This window comes from Brassica oleracea, chromosome C3, assembly GCF_000695525.1.
Source record: "Brassica oleracea var. oleracea cultivar TO1000 chromosome C3, BOL, whole genome shotgun sequence".
In the NCBI taxonomy this organism is placed as follows: Eukaryota; Viridiplantae; Streptophyta; class Magnoliopsida; order Brassicales; family Brassicaceae; genus Brassica; species Brassica oleracea.
The window spans coordinates 61,419,340-61,430,015 of NC_027750.1; the positions used below are offsets into that span (position 1 = coordinate 61,419,340).

Sequence of the window (10,676 nt, forward strand, 5' to 3'; positions counted from 1 at the left end):
ATATTAACAAACTAGTTATAGATATATACAAAAGGTACATAATTAAATTTCATGAATCTCAAACGTTAATCTACCCTACTATAACGTCATATCAGCATTACGCATGTACCACACCCAAAACACTTAATCTATACCCCTTTGTAACAAACATTTCTCTCTTGATTTTTAGGGCTTGTGTTTTAGGAGAACCTTTAGTAATGGTAAAAGGTGTAATTTTCCTTCTTCTTTTTTGTCGAATCTACAAATCTATTTGTATAAGATACAAAATAAAAACAGCAAAATCTCCCATGTTTCCAAGAGGCTGCTTAGCATCTCCATCATGATGCTATCTATATCAAGATCCCTTTTTCATATCAAAACATATTTGATCATGAACCCATAGAAATGGCTAGTGGCATCTCACTTTCATGTGAATCGACAGTAGAATTGCTGGAGGTTGACATTCTTTTCTTCGATTGGTTCCCTTCAACTTGACCTTGTGGGTGAGCTATCGCCTCAGGATCATCATCATGAGCCTCTAAAGATTGCTCAGGAGGATCAATATCACGTGCATTGGACTCTCCGGTCGCATTGTTGTTATTACCACCTGATCCAATGACCATCCTAAACCCAAAAGTGCGGGAGACAATGCGGTATGCAAAGGTTAGGATCCAAAAAGACCAAGGGAGACAAACAAAGAAAATGCCGAGGTAAGAGAGCCAAACTGGAGGATAAGGGAGGATTGTGTATGCAATCAGACAACCACCTCCGACAGCTATTGATAGGAAAAGAAATAAGGTAATGAGAAAGATGAATACTCGCCCCGCCCCTGGATCTGGCACAGGCATTGTTCTTTTAAGGAAAATATTGATCTTAAATTTGAAGAAGGATCAAGATCCTACTATAATCATCCTCCATTTTAAAAGTTGCTCCTTCTTCTTCTTCTTTCAAGTTTTTTTTTTACAAATGAGGTTGATGGGTTGAAGAGGATAGCTTGAAACAAGAATCAATCCCACACACACAAAGAAAAATAGCGATGAGGAGAAAGAAAACACAAGAGGATATTTGTGTGTTGCTTTAATTTGTTTTATTTGTGTGTGACTTATAATTTGACAAGAATAGCCATTAGTCATTTTTTTCTACATATGCCATTCCATAGGAGAGGGACGTCCGTAGATAAAGGACCTATAACATTGATCAAGATCATTTTCAAGATTTTTGCAATCTTAATTAATTCGAGAGATGATGATATGTACTCATCATGTATACGAGTAAACTCATATTATACCAAGATAAAATGCGAGGAAACTTATTTTACTGTCTTTACCATAAAAAAAATTAGACTATTCCAGTTCTGGGGATTTGTTTTCTATATTGTTAATATACTATTAATAGGACGTGGCAAAGAATATGGTTCTTGCAAGCCCTTCTACATGTTTAGAATTCAAATAAACCAAGAGTTAAAAATGAGTATGATCCAATTTTAAGGATTTGTATGTTTATGATATTAGTTTTTACAAGTTTATGATATTAAGTTTATCAGTAATTATACGATAGTATTTTTGTTATTAACGTTTACAGATGGAATTCAAGGAATTTAATTGCATTTTCTGCTTGATTTAAAAGGAAGTTTGAAAGAAGTCTTGTTCTATTCTCAAGTCTCGGCCACAGTTAGAGAATAGAAATTCAATTTTCAATATCTATCTTATTAAAATAGAAGTACTTTAAGCTTTTGTTTGACAATATAGATAGCAGTTTAAAAAAATATTACTCTTTGGAAACATGGATAACAATAAGTTAGGAAAAAAAAGTTATGGGCTTATGCTATTAAAAAACTTGAAAGTCCATTACATTATACTAAAAAGTAATGGGTTTATGTTACTTGACATACATATTCAAATCAAAATAATAATTTAAAATTGATTTATATCAAAAATTCATTCAAAAATATACATATATTCAAAATTTGATTTTTACTATAATATTTTCCAATAACTGTTATAAAAATGTTTTCAATATATATAAGAAATATACAATGCAAAGCCCAATTTCAAACACCAACTTAAATTATGCTTTTTATATTTCACTTTGAAATTTAAAAATATAATATATGTGATTATTTATATGATTGTATGTATAAAATATTATTAATTATAAAAAAACTTATTTGATGGTACATATAAAATACGATTAATTATATGATAACACATATTTTTATAACCTATGATGACACATATAAGATATATAATAGTGATTAGGGGTGGGCGTTCATGTTGGTTTTCGAGTCTGTTTGGTATTTCGTGTTCGTTTCAGATTTTTGAGGATTCGGTTCGGATTTGGATAACACATTTAAATTGGTTTGGTTTGAATATTTGGATAGAGAATTAATAATTATTTAAGTATTTTTGGAGTTTTGAGTATATTTTAACTATTTTAGATATTTACATTTGATTATTTGTATATATTTTAAAGTATTTAACGAACTTAAAAGTTTCATATATATTCTGGATGTTTTTATATATATTAAATCTAAAAATTATTAATATATATATAAGTATATAAATGTATTTTGGATACCTAAAATACTTCGGATTGGATTAGGTTTCAGTTCTTCAAATACCAAAATTTTGAATAATTCGGATATTTAATCAATTTCGGTTCGGCTTTGGTACTACTTATTCGGATTGGGATCAGTTCGATTCTTCGAATTCAAGTTTTTTTTCTACCCTAAATGGTGACATAAAAAACAAATAGCATCATATTTTTTTAAAAAAATACATCCGCGTGTGATGTGTGAGTCAAAATCTAGTTCCTTTTAAAGTTAAATAGTTTTCCTTATAATCTTGTCTTCTTTTGGCAAACCTAGTTTACAAATATTTGATTTGACTTGTATATGATTAAGATAAGAATGTAATCAAATTTATGTTTGAATACCCTAAGTGACTTAAGAACACATTATTGACTTGACTACTGACTAATGACTAATGACTACAACAAGAGCTAGCTAATTAAGCAGTGATGACAAGTGACACGTGGCGCATTCTCTATCAATGGCCGTCAAAGGAATAAACAAATGCGGGTCCCATTTAATATATCCATTATCCAGAATTACTGGCTCTATGTCCGCCAGCAAACTAATCAAATATGTAAATGACCATATGACCCCTCCTCTAGAGCCACAAAGCGGTGGCTAGTTCCGTAATTTCAAAGGACTCCAATTTCCTTTTTAATCAAGCGCGTGTCAGTACATAGCCGGATACTCGCGTCGATAGCCGCCAGGAGAATCCACCGTTTCAATCAAGTAGAGAGAGAGAGAGATCTACTCTAAATTTCTAGGCTTTGCTGATTCTCTGTGAAAGATTCTTCCATTTTTTTTTTTGTTTTCGTGAATTCGTTATCTGATTCTGGAGAAAGGGTTTCGTAGTTTGGATGGTGGAAATGAGACCCGAGTCTGATTCAGCGGCGAAGTGCCGAGACGAGCTCCCGGTGAAGCTGGAGATCGCGGAGGACGGTTTAGAAGAAGAGCACGGTCCTCTCAAGAAGCGATCTAAGGTTTGTTGTTCTTTCTCTAACTCCCAATTAAGCTAATAATCTGTTTAATTTGATATAAAGTTTTCTCCTTTTTAATTAGCTTATTATTGATATTTTTTGTTGCAATGGATGATAAGTTGTGGAGCTCATCGCCAATGGCGCTTGCTGAGCCGAGTCCTCTTGGACTAAGCCTTAGAAAGAGTCCATCTTTGCTGGATTTGATACAGATGAGGCTAACGCAAAGCGGTGACCCAAAAGCCGGAGGCTCTGGTGTTGTTAAACAAGAGAGTAAATGTATTGAGAAGCTGAAAGCTTCCAACTTTCCTGCCACGGTTTTGAAGATCGGGCAGTGGGAGGTGAGCTTTTTACCTTTTGTTTTGATATATGTTGCTTTCAGAACCTGACTTGTACATGGTTCTGTTCTTTTTTTTTTTTTTGTCTTAGTATAAATCGAGGTATGAAGGTGATTTGGTGGCGAAGTGTTACTTTGCAAAACATAAACTTGTTTGGGAAGTGTTGGAACGAGGTCTCAAGAGTAAAATCGAGATCCAATGGTCAGATATTGTGGGGTTGAAAGCAAACTGTCCTGAAAAAGGACCTGGGACGTTGACTCTCCTGGTACAAGGATTCACTCATGCTCTTTTATGCTTTTGTTTAACTCTAATATCTGGTTTCTTTTTTTTTTTTGTTTTTGTTTCAGCTTTCTAGGCAGCCTTTGTTTTTCCGAGAAACAAACCCGCAGCCTAGGAAACATACTTTGTGGCAGGCAACTTCAGATTTTACTAGTGATGGCCAAGCCAGTACGTACAGGTACATACATTTTGTGACTGGATAATGTTTTATGTCCTAGCTTCAGCTTATGATAGTCTCACTGTGATTTGTTAGGAAGCATTTTCTGCAATGTGCTGAAGGGGTAATGAACAAACATTTGGAAAAGCTTGTTCAGTGTGATCACCGCCTGTTGTATTTAAGCCGTGAGCCAGAGATAATTATGGACTCTCCCTTCTTTGATGTACCGCAATCTATCTTTGAGGATCCGAATGATTCAAAGGGTTATCCTTTTGGGAACTTTAATCTTAGCACAGGTCCTTCGGTATCTGGGACTCAGAACTTAGCATCTCCTGTTGGAGCACAGTCATCCTCTGAACATATGTATCTGTCTCATGAAGCACCGTCTCCCAGCTCAGGTATCTGTCTTATTTGTACTTTTCTTTTACTTTTCACTTTTGTTAAGTGAATGTGTTTTCTTTGTTTGATTGATTTCTAGTGATAGATGCTCGTGCAAATGAAGCAGTCAATTCAAGAAACACAACTGATTGTGGTCAGATGGGAGGACTGCGCCAATCTATGTCACTGAGTGATTTCCTTGCAGTTCTCTGTGATCCAAAAGATACAAGTGATTCGAGTCAGGTTGAAGAAGTAGCTGGACTACACCAATCTATGTCAGTTAGTGATTTCCTTGCACTGCTATCTGATTCAGGAAACATAGCTGATTCGAGTCAGATTAAAGTACCTGGACTACAACAATCCATGTCAGTGAGCGACTTCGTTGGACTTCTCTCTGATTCTGCTGTTGGAAACCATCCGGAACATATGGAGAATTTCGACAGCATGAAACAGCAATTGCTTAGTGATAACATCCAGTTCGATGCACCACCAGATGAGAAGTCTCTCATGCCAAGTGTTGATTCCTTATTCAACCTCTTGTACAAGGATCTCAATGGCGCTGCAAACTCACAGCTCAGTGCTGAAAACTCGGTTGGATTGAAGTCTGAACTCAGTGATCTGAAGGGGATAGTTCCGGACAATAACAACAACAGAGTTCTTGATCCAGCTTCCAGCAGCAGACCACAGGGCATGTTGAGGAAAGACTCGTTCAGCGATCTGCTATTGCATCTCCCCCGAATCACATCCTTGCCAAAGTTCTTGTCCAACATATCAGAAGAAGATGGTGGTGCATATAATAGATGATTATATATATAGATTCCTTCTTTCTGTTTCAGTATTTGGCAAGTATAGGAACCTGAACTAGCAGCTTTTTTTGTTTTTTCTTGTAAATCAAAGTTGTTTCTTGGTCACTAAACCCCACAAGGAATTGAAGAAACATGTTTTGATAATGAATATATGTAGTCATCCCATTTATAAAACAATGCCTCAAGAAGCTTAGGCATTCCATTATATTGTTCTTCTGTTACAGCATCGATAAAGCAAAGCAGAATATGTACAAGGATAAAATTATTAAACTAAGATCAGTGCTCATCAGCTGTACAGAACGACGAAAGAGATGAAATAAAATCAATATTTGAAGAGACAAATGAAACCCAACACCCAAACTAGATGGTTGTGCTATTTGAATAATAAGTATTTACATTTTTTAATTCCTTTTTAGGGAGGGGTTTCTTCCATCACATCAATCTGCCTTGAGAACAAGCAAAAGGATCAGGAAGCTTGTAGATGAATGGCAGTGTCAGGAAGCAATGCTATTGTCACAATGAAGTATTCACATCCTGAAGAGAGACCATAAGGGTTTGTTGGTGTCGTTCCTGAAGATGATGTTGACCTTGAGCTTGATGCCAGAGTTCTTGAGCCGAGATAGTCCGACTTACCCGCCTCTGGAGATGCAGAAGCTGAAAGCGGTGATTGCTGCTTCACTGCTTGGCGCTCGATGTGGACAATCTGTCCAACGATGTATGTAGGCCGGTTTGGGAGGTGATCTGTGAACAGTGCCTCGGATTCAGAGGACAAGTAGTAGGTTGGGCAGTTCCTGTTGATCGCCTCGTAATGCCCTGCTGGATTCAGCACAAATGCTGCTATCTCATGGACTTCAAGACGACCGAATGATATCTTTTCTCTATTAGCCTGTCAACAAAAAAAGTTCACCAATTTTGCTCATTCAAAACTGAGGACGCTCTAAATTTTATATGCGCAGCAAAAGAGAGAGTTTGGGCTGAAAGAACAATGACTGTGATTAGAGATAACAGGAGCCTGTCTACCTGCTTCCCAAGTTGATGCTTAGTGTACAATGTTTTCACCAGCTCTTCCTTTTCCCCCAAGTCCTTCCTTGCCTGGTCACTTGTAGCTTCAAGATTCCGGCACTTTTCAAAAGATTCCTCCCAGTGTTTGGAGAGGATACTAACTTTGTCCGCCAGGACTCGGATGCATTTCCGAAACTCAACAGTACCCACATCTTCATTGTCATTAATGGACCTGTGATATTCACAAGAAAGAAAAGAATGAGAAACAAGAAACTCCAAAAGAGAGGAAGAACTAGGCTGCATACTTTTGGAAGCAAACTGGAACTTACTTGGCTAAAGCTTGAGCCAAAGTACGCAAGGATTCGGCAAAACCAGCAACCCCACCACCAGCACAGACGGAGCTTCGGAGTCTTTCAAAGAGGCCTCGCATCTTCACAGATGATGCGCGAAGTGTATTGTACTCAGAAGCTCGACGATCAGCAGCGCAGAGATGGGTCTGGGCTTCTTCTCTTGCTTCATGTAAGCAGTTCTCCAAATGCGCACAGTTCATCTACAACCAAGATAGCAAATATTTATCACATACAGAAGGAGTAATTTAGGGAAAAAGGCTCCTATAACATGCAAAGTACATAGTAAGCTATCTGGTGATGCCAAGATCAAGATCTCATGAAGCCTCAACCAGTGGCTCCTGGAAATGATTGGCTTCAGCTAATTTAGGCATTACGCTAAAGCATACTGAAACTTCCTAGAGTTCATTACCAAAGATCACAGAAAAAAAAAAGGCCTGATACAAGCACCTTGGATACCAAAAACTTGACGTGTAGGACAAAGCTAATACCAGCAACCAGAGGAGTCACAGAAAATGATCACAAGATAACATACCAAAAAGTAAAGACTAACTCCTAAACTAAAACTGCAATGAGTATCAGAGTTGGAAGGATTAGAAAAGAAAAAAAAAAGGATGAACTAGCTGCAAAACCTGGGATTCTTCGAGAAGCTTCTGATTCATTCCCAACTCTCTGCTCAGACTGGCTACCTCTTCCATAGCTCCATTTAGCTTGGACTCTGTCTCACTCAGTTTATTGGACTTCTCCATCAGCTCATTTCTAAGTTCCAAGACAATATCATCACTCTGTTTGGTATCTAAACCTACGCCAGTCGCCACATTATTATTCAAAGATTTTGGTGAGCTCTCGGCTGTCGAGCTGTTACTTAGAAACACACCCATCTCCCCCATCACATTATCCTTTCCACCTTTCTCATTATTTTGCTGGCTTTCCAGCATTGATGAATCAAGCGGTTGACTGAGCACCAGAGAGGAATCCACCATATTCTCATCCATACGTTCCCGAGCCTTACATGGCTGCTTGCTAGAAAGATTTGAAACACATGAGCCTTCCTCATCCATGTGCTCCGAGCCAGATACATGAGCTTTGTTGCCTTCCACGTCACCTGAAGCTTCTGCTTTGTACTCAGTAACTTTCAAGCCAGACGCATCCGTATTATTATTAATATTTCTCTGTCCCAGTAGATAATCATCGTTGAGACGTTGTTCCAGTTCACGGATTCGCTTCTCATATGAATCACAACGTCTTTGTTTTTCCTTGAGCATAGATAAGAGATGTTTCTCATACTCATCTTTGGCCTGCAGCGCCTCTGCTGTCTTCTCTGCGGCAATTTTCAACATCTTTTCTGCTTCACTTTCATCCAGCACCTCATATTCAACTTGTGGGCTTAATGAACAAATCCTAGAGATTGCAGAAGCGAGGTCAGCTTTCAGTTTTGCATTCTCAACTTCCATCTTGCTGGTTCCAGCTATCTCCACTAATTCAGAGGCCGCTAGGTAATCATCAAAACTGTCTAAACCTATCTCCTCAGTCTCACTATCACTAGACATGCCCACTGAACTCCTTGAGGATGCAAACTTTGAATGTAACCCAACTAGATACTCAGGAGCATATCGATCAACGTCAGCCATTTCAATATTGATCAAACTTGTATCATAAGGAGCTACATTGACATCACACTGAGTGGGCGTATCATATAAACCCATTGAGGCCAACACGTCACGAGGTACAAAGGGACCATGCGTCTTTAGAAACTCCTCACGTCTCCTGACCTCTGTTTCCCTCTTCATAGCAAGCTTCTCTATCAACTGCCCAGCCATTCCCATGTACAGCTTCATAGAGGCTTTTCTTCTCACCGCCTCTGCCAGGCAGGCTCTATATGCAGGGCCAACACCACGGAGTAACTTCAGGTCTGCAAATAAGTCATCCTGACGCACCATTGCCTCTCTAAAAACAGGAAACTGTAACTTAGCATCTTTGATGATATATGTGACATACGTTATCTTTTGCATGTAGCTGTGTACAAAGCTGTTCATCTCGTTCTTCTTGTTCTTGCAGAAACCCAGCAATTCAGAGATAGAGTTATAACAAGCCTGCATCTTGGGAAGGTGGTTCTTATCATGCACTTCGTACATAGGACCCAGGGCTGAAACAGCATCATGAGGTCGGAGAGACGAGGACATCTGGCTAGACATGCAATCATCCACAAGCTTCTTAACCGTATTGACATCTTTGCTGTTTCAAGATTCATACAACACCATCAGCATAACAGAAGATTCCATATATATAAAAGGGACAAAAGAAAAGTTGTTCCCAGTTTACGAAATGAACAAACCTGAGAGATTGCAATATGCTCTTTTGCTCGTCGATGAAGCGTTCGTGATCCTTAACAGTCGCTTCTAAGTTCTTCACCGATAAAGAAGCCCTGCAAGCAAACAACTCCTCTACCTTGCGCTTGACCTCCACAAACATCTGCTGGAACTGAGCAATCTTATTCTCAAACTGCCTGTGAGAGCTTGCACAATTCTCCACAGCCTTCTTGAGGTTATCCTCCTTGACAAAGTCCAGCAAGCATCTCCTCGAATCAGTTAGCAGACAAGGGTGAACCTTAGCCGACCTCAACCTCTCGATATCCCTTTCAAAATTCATCAGCAAATCAGAGTGGAGGCGGTGTTGATGCTTATAACGCTTCATGAACTCAAGAAAGTTGTGATAGATCACCCTGTAATACTGTTCCAGATTCCTCGTAGCAACTTCAACAGCCCGCTGCTGCACCTTCTGCTCTCTCGTTAACCTCACGCAGTTCTCATGCTTCACAATAGTACAGTTGTAGAAGGTGCGGCCTCTATGGAAATGGTAACGAAACTGCCTCTCATACAAAGGTAAAGCCTTTAAAGCCGGGTCTAACGCATCATCCAAGGGATGATGATCATGCAATGAAGCAGGTGGTAAAGCATGATCATCATCAACTCCCTGTGAATCTACCACATCTTCCGGTGATGGCGGATGAGAGTTGCTTTGCAGCATAGACTTGTTGAAAACAAACACTTCTCTGTCACTAGATGGAAGTCCGAAAGCAGAGAGCAGCTTCTGCGGCTCAAGTCTCATGTCCAGCGAGAGAAGAAGCTGGTCAGAGAAGGCAATGCCAGAGACAGACTCAACGAAACGCATCACAGACTCAACTGAAGTCGTCTTCTCGCTGCATTCAAACTCAAAAGAGTGGCCATTCTCAGCCACACAGAGAATAAGCTTGCCATTGCCATCATCAGTGAAGCTTGAGCTCATCGTAGACTCACCTAATCAATTACGAATCTGTAAAAGACTAAGACTTTATGTATCTACTACGATCCTTAGACCAACCAGCTTCGTACCCAAGACAGTTTTTGATTAAAAGGAACAAACTTTATGCAAACCCGAGAAGACGTAAGAGCAGATGTGATACTACAAACGAACGCGATTGCTTGAAGAGACGAGGGATTATACTTCTGATGATGTAAGTTTTACGAAACAGAGAGACGAGAATCAGAAACCCTTTCGCCTATCTCCTCCCTCTGCGCAAGAGAGAGCAGATAAAAAGCCTAGTTTTGTTTTATTTTTTTATAATAAAGATAACATTTGATCCCAAAAAAAAAGTAAAAAAATAAAGATAACTATTTTTATTTTGCCCCGTTATATATATTGTATTAAAATGGAAAAATAAAGACAAAACTTCACTTCATGTGTAATATTGTTGAGGTTTGGTCTCCGGTTCATTTTAGGATCATCTCTGGTTTACAGAGGAAGAGACATGACGTTGAAGAGGAAGGCCGAGAGCTGGTCAAGCTGTTGTCACACGTGAGAAGCC

At 38.8% G+C, this 10,676-nt stretch overlaps 3 protein-coding genes across 3 annotated transcripts; 1 reads left to right on the forward strand and 2 right to left on the reverse strand.

The window, feature by feature from the left end:
* Positions 1-79: 79 nt before the first annotated feature.
* Positions 80-881, reverse strand: LOC106334102. Its single transcript, XM_013772448.1, has one exon. It carries the CDS (start codon positions 825-827, stop codon positions 369-371), a length of 459 nt encoding a protein of 152 aa, XP_013627902.1. The 5' UTR covers positions 828-881; the 3' UTR covers positions 80-368.
* Positions 882-3,244: 2,363 nt separating this feature from the next.
* LOC106335003 lies at positions 3,245-5,627 on the forward strand. Its single transcript, XM_013773417.1, has 6 exons — positions 3,245-3,531; positions 3,648-3,866; positions 3,955-4,128; positions 4,211-4,320; positions 4,396-4,697; positions 4,778-5,627. Exons 1-6 carry the CDS (start codon positions 3,409-3,411, stop codon positions 5,479-5,481), a joined length of 1,632 nt encoding a protein of 543 aa, XP_013628871.1. The 5' UTR covers positions 3,245-3,408; the 3' UTR covers positions 5,482-5,627.
* Positions 5,628-5,708: 81 nt separating this feature from the next.
* LOC106335002 lies at positions 5,709-10,405 on the reverse strand. The gene is made up of 5 exons (XM_013773416.1): positions 9,168-10,405; positions 7,465-9,067; positions 6,815-7,035; positions 6,504-6,717; positions 5,709-6,369 (listed from the first exon to the last, which is right to left on the reverse strand). The coding sequence occupies exons 1-5, from the start codon at positions 10,115-10,117 to the stop codon at positions 5,950-5,952; spliced, it is 3,408 nt and encodes a 1,135-aa protein (XP_013628870.1). The 5' UTR covers positions 10,118-10,405; the 3' UTR covers positions 5,709-5,949.
* Between the last annotated feature and the right edge of the window lie 271 nt (positions 10,406-10,676).

Excerpts from the sequence above, each read along its gene's own strand:
- LOC106334102 (XM_013772448.1), bottom strand. The coding sequence starts at position 827 with ATGCCTGTGCCAGATCCAGGGGCGGGGCGAGTATTCATCTTTCTCATT.
- LOC106335003 (XM_013773417.1), top strand. The coding sequence starts at position 3,409 with ATGGTGGAAATGAGACCCGAGTCTGATTCAGCGGCGAAGTGCCGAGAC. Across the intron at positions 3,532-3,647 it reads CTCTCAAGAAGCGATCTAAG|TTGTGGAGCTCATCGCCAAT; the intron begins GTTTGTTGTTCT and ends ATGGATGATAAG. Across the intron at positions 4,129-4,210 it reads CTGGGACGTTGACTCTCCTG|CTTTCTAGGCAGCCTTTGTT; the intron begins GTACAAGGATTC and ends TTTTTGTTTCAG.
- LOC106335002 (XM_013773416.1), bottom strand. The coding sequence starts at position 10,117 with ATGAGCTCAAGCTTCACTGATGATGGCAATGGCAAGCTTATTCTCTGT. Across the intron at positions 7,036-7,464 it reads AGCTTCTCGAAGAATCCCAG|ATGAACTGTGCGCATTTGGA; the intron begins GTTTTGCAGCTA and ends TCTTGGTTGTAG. Across the intron at positions 6,370-6,503 it reads AGCATCAACTTGGGAAGCAG|GCTAATAGAGAAAAGATATC; the intron begins GTAGACAGGCTC and ends TTTTGTTGACAG.